The 20,067-nt window shown below is 35.4% G+C and overlaps 1 protein-coding gene across 2 annotated transcripts in view; it reads right to left on the bottom strand.

Annotated features, from left to right (window-relative positions):
* The window catches only part of LOC145991132 (fidgetin-like protein 1), a 74,011-nt gene extending 53,946 nt beyond the window's left edge, over positions 1-20,065 (bottom strand). For both annotated transcript variants that reach the window (XM_083126910.1, XM_083126909.1), the window contains exons 1-3: positions 19,842-20,065; positions 10,628-10,764; positions 66-416 (exon numbers count right to left, since the gene is read on the bottom strand). In XM_083126910.1, the coding sequence (XP_082983036.1) occupies positions 66-416; positions 10,628-10,764; positions 19,842-20,002 (649 nt within the window). In that variant the 5' untranslated portion in view covers positions 20,003-20,065. The remainder of the gene's footprint in view (positions 1-65; positions 417-10,627; positions 10,765-19,841) is intronic.
* Between the last annotated feature and the right edge of the window lie 2 nt (positions 20,066-20,067).

Raw genomic sequence — 20,067 nt, 5'->3', positions numbered from 1 at the left:
TAAAAAAAATCCAACCATTTGTCCTGGTTGTACAAAATATAAATCACTCTAATATGAATACATACCGCTCTGCCATCCTTGATGCAATCCTCCACGGGGCATGAAAGAAGCATTGCTTGGGCCAGAGGGAGGTGGATTGGGCTCAAACTTTGAAGTAGACACTGATGGTGTGACGACTGGTGGTGCCCTTGTAAAGTCTGGAGGTCCACCTGACACATTCTTGTTCCATGGGAAGCTTGGAGTAGGAAATGATTTCGTGCCTTGGCAATTTGCAAGTCTGGATTTGTTCTCTTTGTAAGACTGCATCAAAAAACTAATTGTGTCTTCTGTAGGATCACAAGCATCACACTTGGCATCCTCCTTCAACATTTCCTCCACATGTGCCATAGACAACTGACTCTTCCATTGTTGACCCTCTGCAATTTATCAAAAAGGCAATACGAGTTTAGTTGACTTTTATCACAATGACCAGTGCTTGCTCAGCACCATATTCATATATTTACTTGCTTCCCAATGTGATAGGTTGATTTCAGCAACTTCTTGACAGTTTGTTATAAAGAAATCAATTAAAACAGAATTATGCATTTTTGCAAATAAAATTTACCATTCCTATTAATAGGTGATGTATTCGCACATTTTCAAATGGTTAGTGCTTTTGCAGCTTGCTATAAGCAGACCTAGATTTGATGTCCAAAAAGAACTTCAAAATTTGAGATGTTGATTCAGGATTTTGAGGACCTTTGGGAAGTGAGATGCCCTGACCACCCATCACCTTTAATAAACATTCGGCAGGCCTTGGCCTCCAAATGACTGGCTAATTTTACTCATTCCACATGAAAGTACAATACCAAACCTTTAAACATGTTTGGAAATAATTGACATAAAATAGTATAAGACGTAAGCGAGTTACTAAAGATATATCCGCGAAACTTACTTGTAAATGTTCTATTAATTTTGGTGGCAGGCCACCATCCACTTGGGAACTCGATGTTTTACTGTTAGGTTTAATAGAACATTTACAAGTAAGTTTCGCGGATATATCTTTAGTAACTCGCTTACATCTTATATTATCAACTGCGTTGTTTATTCCCCTCAACATGAATAAAAATAGTGTATGGTAGGGTAAGTATAATTTTATTTGCATTTCACTTCACTTAAGACTAACTGAATATTTCTTTTATTCAGACCTCCCCCTACCTTTCAAAGGCAAGGTGGTCCACCTGTAGCACCATGGTGGGTAAACCCCTCCCACCCTCCTTCCTTATACAGGGTGACAATTAATGAACTATATGAAATAAAACGGAAATTAGTGACAAACCACATAGTACACAAACTGTATTGCACATGTAAACGGCACTACAGACATTCGGATTTAGGTTCTGACATGTTCAATACGTCTGCCATCTCTGGCGATGATGTGGGGCAGATGAACAGCAAAATTCTGCATGACCCGCTGAAGTGTCGAAACATCGATGACTTCCTGAATGGCAATTTTCAGCTCGGCAATGGTTTTGGGGTTATTTCTGTACACTTTGTCCTTAACATAGCCCCCTTCCAGTGGCATCTGGGTACCCCAGAGCCAGAATGCGGTCCCCAAAATACTCCTCCAGGACATTTTCATTTGCAAATGGCTGACATCAACACGTTGTGTGCACATACGCATATGAATTCCCATCATGCCCTGTGGCCAGCCATGCAGTTTGGACGTCATCACGCAAACCGTTCAGAAATTATGACTGTTTTATTTCATATAGTTCATTAATTGTCACCCTGTATGTTGTTTATGATAATGCTAGACCTAGACCTATGTATGAGGGCAATTAATTTATACTTTGATGGATCAGTTAAAAAACATTGCAGAACCTTGAACGATTCTCAAAGAACATTTTTTTTTCTAGCATGCAAGTCAGTCAACCAAACAAATTGCATCATATTCAAGATGTTACTTTTTAACTTTCTCTGCAAAATATGCTTTATTTTATAGTGGCAAATAGTTCAAACATAAAATGCATATCATTTGACACGTCGGCAGTTCCAAATGACCTTATGGATCAGGTAAAAAAAAAATATGATTTTAATAATAGCTAGGCTACCTGTAAAAGTTTCTACATGATTAAGTGCCTTACGGGTTTTAACCATGTTTGTCAGTATCAGCACAATAGGTAGTAGCTATGGTGCTATATTGAAAAGGAAATTTAAATTTGCATATACTAATGAATAATGTTTATGTTCAAACAATAATAAATACCTTTATAATTATTAAATTGATAAAAGAAAACTAGAAACAACAAAATTACAAGAGCATTTATAACATATCAATGCTATACTTGAGAAGAAAATATCTCTTTGTTATCTCCTTCCAGGATAAAGCAAGTCTTTGTATCTACAATTCTGAGCTTCAGTTTTCGAAATTCATCATCTTCTCAAATCACCTCCAAACGTAGAACATATAAGTGTCACTCTATGCGACCTTCCTTCAAGCACTCATTTGAGGAACTGTAACATTCACAAGCCAGCCCCTTAAGGAAGATGGAAACAGATACTTATTCACTGCTTCCAATTCAACATGGCATCTATTATACATATCAGTGTCATTCCACAACTTTCGAATCTTTATCAGATTATATCATGATCAAAGTTCATTCAAGTCATAAAAGGCTTCTATATAACTTAAGCATCCAAGTTATTATCACATTGCCAAGTTTAATGCTTTAAAAGCAACAATTATTGTACAAATATATCCCCATTCCATAATGCTAAATTTGTACTTATCTTTTCCATCTTGAGCTCTCCCCCAGTCACAGACAACTAGTCTCAGAGCAACTAGTTCAAGCCAAATCTTTTAGTATGTGCAATCTTCAATTGTTTTTGTTTTATATTTTTGTCCATAAGTGCTTAACAGCTTGAATGTTTGTGTTGTAAATGTACATATTTGCTCTGTTACAGCTATTTTACTATGTATATTACAATATACTTATCTAATGATTACAATTACCATTTTTTGAATGTTGATACAAAATACCAAGTATGACATCATATTATACATTGAACAATTTTAAAGAGTTGACCTTTGTATATAAACCTTGATGCCAATGCAAATGTACACAATTTCAATAAATTTAATTATAATTTTGAATGTATCATATCTTTCTTGTCTGAAAGAACACATATGATTGAAGATATTTGTTTTTCATATTGCCAGTCAAAAATAACTGTTATGACTAAATTTATAAATATTGCACAAATGTAGAACTTTGAACTTAGCCTAACCTTTTTGAAATATTGTTATGACAATGTATTATTTATATTGTCATACTGGCGCTCAACAAGGGATGAACCCACAACAACAGATCTGAGCACTACTGAGACTTTTAACATATAATAATTAATATAATGCCTCTATATTTACAAACTGTTTTCATGTTTAGCATTATAATCAACTGAGTATAACTGAATATTTTTTTTTTAATGAGTATAACTGAATATTTGTTTTCCCACAATAGAACAAGAACATGTTCATCATGAACCAATACAGTTCAACTACACATAGTGAGTTTTTAGTACATAATAATGTTGAAAAACAAACAAAAAAAATCAAATTCTACATACCAACAATTATCTAATGAAGTTCCATATGAACCATTTTTACATAAAACAATGTAGCTACATAACATTTTTATTTATTATGAACCAATGAAGCACCATTAAGAACTTCATTCTTAATCTGAGAGCATAATTTCTATATTAATCTTTATTTAGCCAAAAATATATTAATTATAATTTTCTATATGTAGAGTAAGTTACCTATGATCCAACTAAGTTTCCCATTGGGAATACATCCATTTATCTAGTAACATCAGCTAACAAGACAAAAATCTAAGTCCCTGCATCAAAAGCAAACATCCTCAGATTTACAGAGTGTCGAAACTAAGATTTCTTACATCCCAAATCAATTCATGCAAGAAATGTATAAATTATGATGTGCGCACAAAAATTATAAATCTCAAATAACTGTTGTTCCTGAACTCACAGTGTCACGGCACGAATTTTCTATTCTGCCCTTTGTGAACACATTTTGGAGTCATAATGCATTCTAGCATTTTAAAGGAACCTACTACTTGACTTAAGCTTAGATCAAAACGTCTTTGCTTCTTGTCAAGTTTATTTCTATTTGAGCCTAATTCAACTCTTGGAATCTCAGAGCTCTATAAAATGTTTTTAAACCACAGCTAAATCTTAGCATTAAAATCTATTATGCACATGCTATCACATTATATTATACATTTTTTGCACTCCAAAATACACATAACAAAGAATATTTGTTATATTGAATTTTTCCACTGCTAATCACAACTAAGGATCAAGATATATGAATGAGGACCAATGTCGGATTACGAAGATCAACTTAAGGCAAACTCTACAGATGAATTCTTCATACCTGAACTAATGTTTCAGACTCAAGGAAAGAAACACGAAAAAATTTTGACATTGACATCTGACAAACGAAAAATTATGCATAAAGTACTGTGACTCACAGTACCTCCCTTAAGCAACAGTCTAAGAGAAGAACTTAACCAACCAACCCTCATGGGTATGGTTGTGAAACAAAGCAGTATCTTTTGTCCTTCAAACCAACAAAATAAACAATATGTTATCAGTTAAGATATCATTATCATGTTTTGTAATATGTTTGAAAATATTGCATTATACATTTATGAAGTATGAACATAAATATTGGATACATAATCTCAGATGCATAACACTGTCAAACATATACATGTGTGTATTAAAAAGAATTTACAACCATGAATCAATTTTTGATTATCAGAATTGCTTTGAGTTTGCAATTGAGAAAATAATATCTGAAATCGTCAAATAATTAATCAATCTGTGTCTACTCTTAATATAGATCACACTTATAGAGAATGACATCACACTGACACTACCTTGTGAAAGCTCATTACTATAATATCTTCAAGTGCAAAGATATTATATGATCATGTCAAAGTCCTATGATATGTTGTAATAGGAAGTCACAAATTAACGTTGTTGCTCATTTAGAATAAAACAACTAAAATATACCCCATACCAACAAAATTTCATCATAGTCTGTATAAATATTTTATCCTAGCAAGTGCATTGATAAAATAACATATCCCTGGGGCTTAATTGACTAAAACTTTTTTAACGTAGTCATGTGTGATTTCAGAAGTCATCAAAAATACATCTAACATAGTTTTAATCGAAAACATGGTAAGAATGGTTATCTCAAAAGATACTTGATATTTACGATCATTATCAATATAAGACACGTGGCTCAGAGTAATCACTTATGTAATTAAGTACATTTATATTATAACATAAATGGAACATTACATTCCCTGAAAAAACTAGTATAACTGGTCTTAATATGTATCTTTCCTTCATAAATTTATACCCCTAAGATGTGGAAATAGTCAACCTTCAATCATCATATATATATAGCAGCATCATCGTGTGGCTTAGCTTGATAAGTGTATTTGAAATCATAAATACCCAACCTATCAGCACTACACGATTACTATTGGAAGAATCCAAACTTGATAAAGCACCAGAGATACATGTGCATCATAAAAAGAAATATATATATATTCATATAATAAATATTTCTACATTAAGTGTCACAATAGGACTTACTATTGCCTTTACGTGAACACTTCACAATGCTTTCATGCAACTGTAGCATGGAATTATGAGTGACGAGCTTGGATCATCTAGTGGACGTCTCTGCTACATGTCAACTTCATAAAATATACAAGGAAACAATTCATCTTCAGGAATTATTGACTTAACAATTCCCTAATAGCAAATAAAATAATTCTCGTACATAAGCATTTTAAATGCACTTCCATTCTTGGTACACTACCACTGCTTAACTAACATCTTGGGTAACATCTTTCACCAGCTATTCAAGTTTGTTACATAGATGAACTATTAAAGTGTTTTAAAATTTGCTTTTGTTGTGCATAATAATGCCAAGTTTCCCACAAACGTGCGGAGTTATATTTAAGTCTAATAAACTTAAATATAGTGATCATGCAACTAAATTGTGCATAAAATAAATCACAAACTTGTACTTCAAAATATTATATTGTATTTTTGTCCATCAAAATGAACAGTAGTACTGTGGCCAAATATACCTCCCTAGACCAACAGTCTAGAAGATACTCCCAACCAACCACCCTTTTAAGTTGATGTGTTAAGCAGTTACTACATCTATGTAAGATATAGAAGCTAAAGAAACATCAACTTGCACTTGTCTAACTTGGGCAAGAAACTTCTGCACAAGATCACTAATTTTACATTACAAAATAAATAAATAAATATCATGTATATGATTACTTAAATATTTAATTTGATTCCTAAATTTAATTTTGTTATTGGCTTTGGAGTCTCCAATTAGAAGCTGAACTTCGAGTATAAGCAGAGTTTCTATAAGTTTTGCTACGGCCACCGTCACTAGTTTTGCTACGACCACCGTCACTATCTGATCGGTAATATTCTATTTTATCATAACCAGGACCATTGTTATTGCTCTCTCTGCATACTGTGGTTTGCATCCTTGTATCACATGATTGTTTATCATGCTGCTGTTGAACTCTATTACCAACATCAGAAGATGATTGTTTGTTATTATTTTTATTAAATGTCCTAGAATTTCTATAGGATTTACTAGAATACCTATCCTTATTTCTATTTTGATCATTAGCACATGAGACATTTGCTACTCTAGCCTTATTCTTTGGATTATAATTATTTCTGTTCATGTCATTGAACCGTGCAGGATTATTTCTTAAAGATTGAAAATTTTCAATTACTTGCAACGTTTGGTGCAATGTACGTACGTTATTAATCACCATGTGTTCACTAATCCTGTGTGGTAATAATGAGGCTAATTGTGCTATCAAATGAGGTTCTTCAGCATGAGGCTGAGTAGACTTCAAAATTTTGTAGTTCTTATTTGCATATTGTAACAGGCTTACATTACTCTCTTTTGTAAAAGGAGAATTCAAAGTTTGAGTCAACTTTACTGATTTCCAGCGGTCATTCTGATAATGTGCCAAAAAAGCCTCTTTAAATTCAGAATAAGTGGTAAACTGATTCTTTACTTCTAAGTACCAAGTTCTAGCACAATCAGTTAGAAGTTTTGGTATGTACTTCAAGAATTGACTTTCTTTGATGTCATAAATATCTAGGTTTTCCTCTACTTTTTCTAAGAATTCCGATGGTGCAAACTCTAAAGATATCCCATCAAAATGAGGGAAATGCCTCAAGTCCTGTGGTTTAATGAGAACTTTAATTTGACTCTTATTACAATTAGTCAATGGAACATCTACTGAATGACTAACATTAGTCATATGACCAGCATCATGTTGTGCATATGAAATTTTGTCATCAACATTATTATTAGCAACTGATTTGTTCTTCCTCAATTTTCGACGCTTAGATGCTAATCTTGTATTTCGGTATGGACCACTAAGCATACTTACTCTATCATGATCTGAATCTGTACTATTATACATCTCAGATTCAGTATTCACTCCTATATTATGTCTAACAAGACTACTTTTAGGTGAACCATGACAAACTTCATCTTTATTCCCAACTGTATGTTGTCTCTGATTTACAGTGTGAGAACTCATTCGAGGTGTAAAGTCACTCTGTGCTTTAGCTGTATTTTTAACTGCTATTATACCATGAGTTGATAATGGTGTTAATGCATTATTAACTACACTCATGATATTGGTTTCTATTTGTAGAAGTGCATTCTTAACACCTAATTCCAAAGAAGAGTTGATATTGCCTTTATTATTTACATCATGCAACTTATGCAATTCATCATCTCTATAATACTTGTGCCTTGTACTAATATCCACCGACTTATCACTATCAACATCACTCCTAATTGCATCATTCTCTGGAACGCGAGTGATAATAATATGCCTTGCACTGCTAGACATAACTTCTTTATCAACCTCATCATGTTGTATGCCAATAGATTTGACATCAACCTGTGGTTCAGTTGAATTAGCATACTTGGTTTCACTTCGTAACTTAATTAGATCATTACTTAATGTACCAAGTGATACACTACACTGAGCACAAACCTCAAGACATTGATCCAGTTGAGAAGTAAACTGTTTGGATAAATTACTAACTGTATCGTCTAATTTTTTATCCATATCCGCAGCAAGATAAACTAGCTCATCATTCATCCTTTGATCCAGTAATTGAACTTTCTTTTCTAACTTTTCTGTTCTATCTAAGCATTCCTTACGGAACTGTGAAATATCAACCTTAATTTCTCTAAGTTCCTTACTTTGAGCTTTACTGGCTTCAATACTTTCTTTCATCTGACTCTGCACAGCACAGATACCTTCCTTCATTTCACCTTGCACTGCAGAGATACCGTCTTTCATTTCTGCCTGCTGCGATTTGAGCATCATCACAATGTCAGCCAATGTGATCTCCTTCTCCATAATGTTAGGTATTGAAACTAATATGAGAAACAAGAATATTCACAACTCAATAACTTATTCTTTCCTATCCAATAATTGTACCATTTGAGTCCTCATAATCTAAGTTTAACCATGTTTGTCAGTATCAGCACAATAGGTAGTAGCTATGGTGCTATATTGAAAAGGAAATTTAAATTTGCATATACTAATGAATAATGTTTATGTTCAAACAATAATAAATACCTTTATAATTATTAAATTGATAAAAGAAAACTAGAAACAACAAAATTACAAGAGCATTTATAACATATCAATGCTATACTTGAGAAGAAAATATCTCTTTGTTATCTCCTTCCAGGATAAAGCAAGTCTTTGTATCTACAATTCTGAGCTTCAGTTTTCGAAATTCATCATCTTCTCAAATCACCTCCAAACGTAGAACATATAAGTGTCACTCTATGCGACCTTCCTTCAAGCACTCATTTGAGGAACTGTAACATTCACAAGCCAGCCCCTTAAGGAAGATGGAAACAGATACTTATTCACTGCTTCCAATTCAACATGGCATCTATTATACATATCAGTGTCATTCCACAACTTTCGAATCTTTATCAGATTATATCATGATCAAAGTTCATTCAAGTCATAAAAGGCTTCTATATAACTTAAGCATCCAAGTTATTATCACATTGCCAAGTTTAATGCTTTAAAAGCAACAATTATTGTACAAATATATCCCCATTCCATAATGCTAAATTTGTACTTATCTTTTCCATCTTGAGCTCTCCCCCAGTCACAGACAACTAGTCTCAGAGCAACTAGTTCAAGCCAAATCTTTTAGTATGTGCAATCTTCAATTGTTTTTGTTTTATATTTTTGTCCATAAGTGCTTAACAGCTTGAATGTTTGTGTTGTAAATGTACATATTTGCTCTGTTACAGCTATTTTACTATGTATATTACAATATACTTATCTAATGATTACAATTACCATTTTTTGAATGTTGATACAAAATACCAAGTATGACATCATATTATACATTGAACAATTTTAAAGAGTTGACCTTTGTATATAAACCTTGATGCCAATGCAAATGTACACAATTTCAATAAATTTAATTATAATTTTGAATGTATCATATCTTTCTTGTCTGAAAGAACACATATGATTGAAGATATTTGTTTTTCATATTGCCAGTCAAAAATAACTGTTATGACTAAATTTATAAATATTGCACAAATGTAGAACTTTGAACTTAGCCTAACCTTTTTGAAATATTGTTATGACAATGTATTATTTATATTGTCATAGGGTCAAACAAAAAAAATATATATAAGTAAATAAAAGAAACAAAGGAAAAACCAACTAATTTTTAGGAAAAATTTGCTTAACGTAGTATTTTACAACTAGGCAAAACAAAGCTAAGCAAAACTATTTCACTCTATGTATAAAATAATAAAACAAATTACTTGTCTACAACTATGCAAACCAAATCAAAAATAATTTGAATATCTACATCACTATAGGTTCTGATCTCTTATATTTAAAATTACATAATTAACATTTTACAACTGTCTTATATCTGACCCACTTGCCCCCACAGTGACTTCATTGATTGAATTGGTTTATTTTACTTTGCTTTTCTGCCATTTTTGGCTAATCATAAAGATGAGGATAATATGATGAAATTGATGAAGGGGCACTCAAAAAGAACACCCGTGCACAGGCCAGGATTTAAACCCAGTATCCCCAGAACCCCTACAGTGGGGAAACTGGACGACCCTACTTATATCTGACATCATCATCAAAGATTTCATGACAAGCATGCTGTGTAGGGTGTAAATTATATACATGAAAAAAGTTTTTGGGTGCTACTCACTGGATTATGTAAAAAAAAATAATAACAAACGTCAAATAATTCTTGTTTTCTTCTTCTTCTGTGAGACTTAACAAGCCCCATGTAACTTCTGGAAACCATCCATTGAAACAGTGCCATAATGTTTCCCAAAATGTAATGTGACAGATACATAATGTGTTGCCATGTATTTCATAATGCAACACCTAAGACAATAGTGGGGATGGATTACTTATCCTATCTCACCCTATCTGAGGAAGGACAATCTAATTACCACTTCTGCAATGACCAGCAAGAGCCAAAGATGGCTCGGCATAGTTGTTTACTTCTCCATCTCCTTTTTTATCTACCAAATTGCAATATTCTGGCAGGAATCTTTCGAGCACCATACAACTGGAGATATTATCCCACCTACAAATATAACAAAGTTCAAAGTTACAGGCAGGGATTAAAACAAGCACAATTATTGTGTACCAATGTCTTACTATTTTATTTTTTTTCATTTTAATTAAACAAATGATAAGTATAAGAAAAATACTTGTCTGTCCTCTGGTTGACCAACTGCCAGTTTTGGTAAACCAGCATTTTTCAGTAAGGGGATAAAACATGAACAGTTCGCTAAACAACTAAATGGGGCAGGAAACTGCAGGAGAAATTTCTCTCTAAATTGATTATTTGTTCTTATTTTCTGGCTGCAAAATGGTCTTTCATAAAAATGGAATTTCCATACTAGATTTTGTACTTATTTTTAACTCATTGTAGGATTTCTTTTCACACTATAATTTTGGTAAGTAGACTCATAACTTCCAAGTAATGCACAGAGAAAGAACTCACATTTGAATTAAAATATCATGATTTCATTTTTGACTTCAAATTACAAAAGTTATTTTAGGTTAAGTTTTCGCAGCTATTTCCCACGACAATTTCTAAAGCAAAGGATACTTTATAGTATTGTGAAACCAGCATGACAGAAATTAATGCTACAATTTGCCATGGATCATCTTGCAGCTCTGTACAAAACGTGAAGACTTGTGTGCCGGTGCTGTGAAATGGGAATTCCATGATTTCATTATTGGCTGGTGATTAATATATATGGTAGTAGTGCATAAGAGTGATTTAACCACATATCCCCAGCAATCTCCCAAAATTTCATCACCAGCTTCCATAGAATTTTTCACATTGACTCAATATATGGTCATTTTGGCTATAAACGGACCCCTATAACATATCAAATATTAACTTACAGCCATTAAGGCAGTGGTCTTCAACCCATAGCCTGCAGAGCCCTTGCCTGCTTGAAAAATTAAGTACTTAACATAAATGGTAACATAACATACAGGGGCGTAACGAGGCTGGGGCAGCCGGAGCGGTGACCCGGGGTAAAGGGGCCTTGAAAGGTCGGACAACTGTAATGGATTTTTCTGACTTATCTTTTTGCTACACTGGCCCACTGCAGGCAGATTATAGTGACGTGTGAGGCCGAACGCTAATGGTTTCGTATAGGTGCACGTCTGCAGTAATTACACCACGATTGCACAATATGCTAAGCAAAGAATACCAGCGCAGAGAGTAAAAGTTATGGGGGCTTTAAGACACTTAAGTAAGGATTGCAATGCTGGCCGGAAAATCGGTGTACATGCATAAAATAACCCAATTACTTGCACCTCAAAAGTGCATTAGTGATAATTTAAATTTGGTTTTTAATGCTGTAAAAGGTAACCGGGGAAAAGAACTGTTTTTGTTTTGTGATAGTTCAGAATGTCTATAATTTTTCTGGTGACCGTATTCTCTTGCAAGGGCAAGAGTTACATCTGGAACAAGAAATAAGCCGTACCCAACTCTCAAAACACTTAATCCAATAAGATGGGCAGGAACATAGATGTTGTGTATGCTATTAGAGAGAGGCTCTTTTAATGTTTTGAAAGTTTTTTCTCATATAATATTAACAAGCAAATGAAAGATGGGTTATTGGCCTCAAGGGGAAAATTGAATCTTTCAGTTTAATTTTATTATTGACTGTTCAATGGCCGCGGTGGCTCAGTCCGTAACGCGTCTGACTACCATGCTAAAGGTCCCGGGTTCGATCCCTGGCCGGTTCAAATCTGGGAACTTTTCTAACGTTGGAAGCGGCCCCGGCGCCCACCCAGCGTCGAATAACATGGGTACCTGGGGGAAACCCTGGGGGGTAAAGGCAGTCAGGGGCATGATGCTGATCACATCATCCCCACTCACGACCGGATCAAGAAAGTGTGGGGCGTTACCCCCACATCCCCTATATGCCTCCATGGCATGGTGCTATGCACATGGGAGCACTTTACCTTTTTTTACCAATGTAAAGTCTTAGAGCAGATGAATATCACTTCTAAGTCATTACAAGCACTCTCTCTTGATATGGCTGCACATGATCTCTTACGGAATGCTCTCTTAGAAATGACTGAGCTTTGAGGATCATTTGAATAAATGTTGAAATGATGAAAATGCATACCAAGTAGGGAGGTTTCAAGTGAATTCTCGTGACAAAAGAATCAAAAAGATAAGACTTGCCAACCGAGAGAGCTGGTTCAACGTATCAATATTTTACCTGATGAGAGACACAATTTGCTTACAACGGACATGAAAACAGCTGAAGGCACATAGAAAGTGATGAAACCTTCTAGTGATGTGCCAAGGATTTTCGAAGGAGTGGGGGGACGTATACTTTTTCCTTAGGAATAGCGGGCCAGGGAGGTCAACTTCCCCTTGGGCATGCCACTGCAACCTTATTTTGTAAAGATCTATAGACACTGAGCTTCGCAAAGAACCTGGAAACATTGCAAAAACAGTTCCAGATCTTTATTTTAGTCGCATATTTTATCCGAAGTTCTTTCAAACATAAGATAAAGGACATGAATGATATGAAAGGGCTTGCTCATCTCCTTGTGATACGATATAGTTCACCGACTTCTAGTTATCATGATGTGTCCACGGCTTGTTTAATGTACAGTCACCAGTAATTAAAATGGGACACCTAGATGCTGAAATACTGGCTTCCCTGCAATGTGTTAACCCATTATGTGTGCTACACAATTCTACCGCTTTCCGCCGACTTCAATAGCACCTTTTTAATAGAAAGTTCTGCTATTGCCGTACAATTATGCAACACACAGGGAAGCCAGTGTTTCAGGATAGAGGTGTCCCATTTAATTGTCCTTGACTCTACCTTACTGTTCCTCTCTCAGTCAGAGATATTTCTAATTTAAAATTTATGAACCCTTTACGCAGTAGTATGAGTCAGGAACATCTTAATGGGCTGGTTTACTTTCAGCTGAAAATGACAGAGCCAAAATAAAAAAAAAATGAAGTTTTCCAAAGTAATCAATGCTTTTGTGTACATGATAATAAACTAAGCTATAATGTAAGCATTGTAAATAATAATTAATCAATTTGTTAATGAGTAAAGAATGTATTTCACAGTATCTATTTTATTAGTTATTTTATACTATACGTCCCTAGAAATTTAACAAAAACAAACAACTTTAATCATAATAAAGAGAATTATATTTGCTTACACCACATATGCTAAAATGATACATTTTTTGTATTTGTTGATCCAGCCACTATAATACCAGAAACTGGAGGGCCCCCACTAGAGTAGTCTGTTCCCGGGGCCCCCAGATGTCTCATTACGCCCCTCATAACATAAATTAAGAAAATTGTCGATGGTAGCATCTTACAGTTCTCAATACCATAGTGTAGCTTCGTGGCCCGCATTGAAATTGTTAATGTGGCCCGGAATGTCCGACTAGTTGAGGATCCTTGCATTAAGGTAGTGGACTTTTTTATATCAACACATTAACGCTGCTACGGGCAAAACTTGAACAAAATCTGAGACATGTCAGTGGGAACTTTTTTTAAAAATTTCAGACCACTTGACATGGAAATATTCTGATGTTGCATGCAAACCCTATTACAGGTGAGAATTTTACAATTGTAATGCATCATATTTATTCAACTATCAAGAACATTCTACAGAAATAACAAATCAGCCTCTGGAATATACTAAGCAGTAGGGGTGCCCCCCGAAGGCCAATGGCAGATCCCCCCCAAATCATGTTCCGCTTCCCCCCCAAATCATATCATTCGAGCCCTCAAACAATATCGTAATCCCCACAAAGTATTTAATTACGACAGCGTGTCTACGGAAAGTAACTTTTTTCTTAGCTTTACTGAATACTATACTTGATCTGCACCTCCTCCCTGAACAGGGGTGCCCGTCAGTCAAGACTGCCCCTCAAATCGTTCATCATAATCCCCTCCCCCCAAAAATAATTTGGATGAATACGTAATAATTTATGTCTATTTCAATGAAATACCATGTTAAATTGTCCATATTTTTTAATTGTTTGATTTTCGGAAAAACTTAAATTTAGCACATTGATTGGTTAAATGTAGTAAATTAAATTATGTAAATATGCATATAAATAGTGTTTGTGAGTGGTTTTATAAATCTCACAATTTGAGTATTTAACACAAAATGTTACACAACTTAAGATAAAGATAGAAAATTCAACTTTGGCAAACCAAATAACATGCTCCAGCCGTATGACCAATTCAAGTATTGTTTCACGAGACATTACAGACCCTAGCTAGAAATTCTTATACCGGGTGGGGCACCTAAAAGTACCACAGCGAAAAGTTCTGAAACACAAAGGTTTACGGCAGTTCTGACGTCACCGATGTAAATGTGGTTAAGGGGCCCAGTGGACAATGCATGTCTGGTCTCTAGTCGCCATCTTGAATTCAACTTCAGAATTTTAAATGGGAAGGGGGTGATATATCAAATCAGGCTAGAATTTCACGAGAAATGCAATGGTGAAGGTTTTTTTTGACGTATCTTCAACCAGTAAAAAAGTTATGACTGAATTCTTTGTACCAATTTGCTCCTTTTCGAGATGTCAGAAATTAACATTAAAAAATGTCTTTAGTGTGTCAGTAACGCATCAATATCAAAGTGACGTTACAGCATCTTGAATAACGTAGTGTGGAAAACGACCCAAGAAACTGGTTCCTGAGACGGATGACAACATAGATGACAGTTCGATCAGTACGGCTGCTAGTTTTCTTATGAAAGTAATGCAGCTTAGTTAGTTTTTGGTATATATTATGTAGATTTGTTTGTTTTGAAAGGCGGTATGTGAATTAATGGAAACAGTTATATTTGTGCAGTGATTTGCAGTCACGAAATGACATTAATTTGGAAAGAAAAGTAAAAATAAAATTAATAAATAAATAGGATGCGTAACACAAGAAGAAACATTGCAATGTGATTCCGTAGGTCAGGTGTTGGATTGTGTACTAGAGTTTATTTTTCTAAGTTATTAGAATATAAATAGTATCCTGAGAGATATTTCATACCGAGCAGACAAACCACAAGTACAGCACCTTGAATAACGTAGTGTGGAAAACATAACTGTACTGGGCTATCTTGCTGGTTCCACTCGAGCCGTACCCTATGGCTGAGTGGTTAGCACATCGCGCTGCAACGCCAGGGGGCCTGGGTTCGAATCCCGCTGGGGCATGGTTGTTTGTGAATGTTCATTCATCAATTTCATCACTCATCCCCATCTTCGCAAATTAGCCAAGAGGCACAAAACGCAAAGTAAAATAAAATCAATCAATGGTTCCACTCGAATATGATACCGCTATTCGTCTGCTTATAATAGAAGTAAATGGAGTTTTTTGCTGCAACGTCATGTTCTTTTACATGAAGCATTTCTATGAATGTGACAATGGCTATGATATTTGGTACAGTGGTTGTGAATATATTAACGAACATTCTACAGTCGACAATGTCCTGTTATCGTTACTTTAATTAATAATACGGGACAAAATATATGTGTAAAATGCTCTTGTTAACTAAATTTTTGTTTATGAATTAGGTTCGTTATTATTATCATTTGTTTTAAAGATATACACACTTAAGCATTTGTATTTTTGGTCTCTTTTCTTCCGCTTTAAACTAATTGCGGCGATGATGATGGTAAGGAAACTTTCAGACCAATGGGACAAGCGAAACAGGACGTTCACACTGATTTGACTATATGGCGTACGCTTTTAGAAGGAACACGAGTTCGGCCAATACCCAGCAAGTGCTACTGCGCTGTTGCCAAAGTAACTGCTAGCGGAAGTTAGATCTCAAAAATTTAATTCTCGCAGCAACTATATCACCCCTTTCTAACAGAAATTTACACCCATTGTTGTTTGTTTTTTTATATATATATTTGAGGACCAAGCATTTTAGTATTAATCCCATAGAAGTAGAGGAACCAGTGTAATAAATTCTTTCCCTCATGACACACTCAAGTTTCTTGATAGAAGGATATTCGTCGTTGTCATACATTTCAAATACTGTACGACAGAGTACATTTTTTTCGAAGTCATCTAAGCTAGTAATACTTTTTTGTTTTCTGGCATGTTTCCCAGGAGATTTAAATAGGGGTTCACCGATTTCTGTGGTAGATGTTTTACACTGTTTTACAATACGCAACACACTTACACCACATGCGTTAGCCGTAAGTTCTCTACTATTTGAAAACACTGTTTCAGCACGCACTTCTTCAGATGTTAATTCCTTGAAGTACGAATACACTTTAAAAATAATACCGGGTGTTCCGTTCAAATCTCCCTAATTTCAATTAATTACTGTGAACGAAGTACGATGAATTGTGAAATAACTAAAACACCAAATGAAAGGCCAGATCTTCAAGTTTTGTTTTCATGACATGAAGTTGTCAGTTTGCTCACTACGCAGCGCCACGATCGCATAAATAGAAATGGCGAGTGTTCAACAACGCGCGCAGGCAGTGGTGTGGTATGCTGAGACAAAATCTGTGATTGCAACGCAACGAAATTTCAGACGAGTGTACGGAAGAGTTGCACCTAATGCTAAATCAATTAGGCTGTGGTTTAGTAAGTTTCTAACAACCGGCAGTGTCCTAAAACAATGTGGTGGAGCTCGCCGTCGTGTGTCGGAATGAAAGGTGGAAGAAATTCGAGCGGGTTTCCATACCAAATTCTTTGCGACGCACAATCTGCACTTTATACGGATACAACCGAAGCCACTTGTGCAGAACTCGATGCATTGTTGTTGGAGGCACATTGAATTGCCTAGATGCCTGGCGGATGCATTTACTCGGGCTTCTCTAAAACCCCACCTTTTCCTCCGACATACGACGGCGAGCTCCACCACATTGTTTTAGGACACTGCCGGTTGTTAGAAACTTACTAAACCGCAGCCTAATTGATTTAGCATTAGGTGCAACTGCTCCGTACACTCGTCTGAAATTTCGTTGCGTTGCAATCACAGATTTTGTCTCAGCATACCACACCACTGCCTGCGCGCGTTGTTGAACAGTCGCCATTTTGTATTTATGCGACCGTGGCGCTGCGTAGTGAGCAAACTGATAACTTCATGTCATGAAAACAAAACTTGAAGATCTGGCCTTTCATTTGGTGTTGCAGTTATTTCACAATTCATCGTACTTCGTTCACAGTAATTAATTGAAATTAGGGAGATTTGAACGGAACACTTTGTATTTCTCCCTTGTGAATGTATTATTTTACCCTTGTGCCTGTACTACTGGTGCTAGGTTTCGAGACTGACATTATTTAAAATAAAAAGAACACACCAGCACCTCTAGCGGTATCATATTCGAGTGGAACCAGTCAGGGAGCCCAGAACAGTGCAGTTTTCCACACTACGTTATTCAAGGTGATGTAGTGACATCTAGGGAGAGAAGTTTGCATGAAATTGAACACGATTTTAATCGGATACATCCTCAAAGAGCTGCGAATTCCGAATAGTTGTCTTGAACAATTATATTGTTGAACAATTACAGCTACTTCCGTTGAATGAAAAGTCCTCCACAATGTCAATGCTAATGTTTCTGTTCATAGTGAAGTTAATAAACAGAACATGCGACACTTGTCATCTGATGGCCAGCAACAGGAGCCATTACAGCAATAATATTAACAACAGGCCTAATTAGATGATTTCATCAAAAAAATATAGTATTATTATTAATAGGAGTAATAACTATACTTCTTGCAATAATTCAATGATGACGAGATATTTTACGAGAAGGGACATATCAAGGATTACATACAAATCAAGTCAACTAACTTTGGACAGAAACTGTCTCATAACATTTCCATAGTGTTCTGGTGTTCCGCCCTACTGAAAAATAAACTGTAAAAAGTATCTTCTTCCGTAAGCAAGGATGATAAAACCTGTTCATTTAACAAATCCAAGTAGCCCTAAGCATTTAAGGTTCCATCGAAGGAAAATGGACTAACCAATCATGTTCCACACAGCATGCCACACCATTAACCATTCGGCGGTGATTTGTCCAAAATGGGTTTTCAGATAAAAAACGTTGAATATTCTGTTTATGGGCTTTCTTATGAACATGAAAATTAGCCTTGTCACTGTGAAGGACTTTTCATTCAATGGAAGTGTCACACTGTAATTGTTCCAGACAACCATTCGTAATGCGCAGCACTTTGTGGTTGTAATTTAAAAGTTAGGGGCTCATTTGGGGGCAGGTGACTCCGGCCAATTTCTAACATATTTGGTTGTGAAACAAAAAAAAAAATCGCGAAAATCGACAGTTTCCATTCCGAAAACTAACGCCTTATTTTCGCTTATTTTGAAATTTCTAGACGTTTCCGACAAATTTTAACTTCAGATTCGTGATCAGGAGGCCTCAATTAGTGAGTATGCCAAAATATAAAGAAAATCGTTCCACGAAAAGACTTCGAGAAAGAAATACTCGTAATGTGAAAAATTGCAATTTCTTTGATCAAAAAAACGTCAATACACTTTAAGGAATGTTCCGCGAAGCAGATAGGTAAGTACGAATGTCAAAAATTGACGAAACGAAGAAGTTATAGGTGTCCGACGGATAGTAAATTTTTTTCGTGTAAAAAGCATAATAGCACCTTGAACGGTAAGACTCTAGTTTGCGTCCTTTTCCTAAGGAATACGTGTAGTATATCGTTGGAAAGGTTATTTTATAAGGAATTCAACAAAGTAAATCCCAAGGCGAGGAAAAATTTCCTGGAGGAGAAAATCGAGAAATACCCATGTTGTCCGGATATGCGTGATTGAACGTACTGAGGACATTTTTCGATGATGAAGCACATATTTAGGGGTGAAATGAGTGCTAATGGAACCTAACCTAACAGGCTTAACCTAACCTCGTAGGCATACCTCGTTCCCGTGAATGGTTAGTGACAGAAAGTGTGAAAAGAAAAACTTACTTATCCTACGGATGCCGGAGCGCCGGCTGTCTGCTAGCACGGTTTTGTAAACGGGCAAGGAGGAGTGCGTAAGAAAGACGTAAACGGGCAAGAAGGACGTAAACCAGAGTCTAGCCCTCCGATATAAAGAACTGTTACCAAAAAACAATTTACTGCTTCTTATGAACATGTTTTGACAATATACTTACGATGAAAGTGAATTTCCGTAAGCTAATGCAGTGCATTTCCTCTCAATATCACACACTTGAAAAGGGTCGTTTATTACACTTTTCTGTTTAAACCTAAGTAGCTGGTAGTGGTACAGGAAATTCATATTGTCTTGCTTAGACTCCTCCATTGTGTTTAACATCTCACTATCCAAATAGAAAGAAAACGTCCGGAATTGTTCATCCAAAATTTCAAAAACACCCGCAA

This window comes from Lepisma saccharinum, chromosome 8 (genome assembly GCF_977018435.1).
Source record: "Lepisma saccharinum chromosome 8, izLepSacc3.1, whole genome shotgun sequence".
Classification (NCBI taxonomy): Eukaryota; Metazoa; Arthropoda; class Insecta; order Zygentoma; family Lepismatidae; genus Lepisma; species Lepisma saccharinum.
Note: the sequence above shows the minus strand (reverse complement) of the source record. Positions and strands in the feature narration are given on the sequence as shown.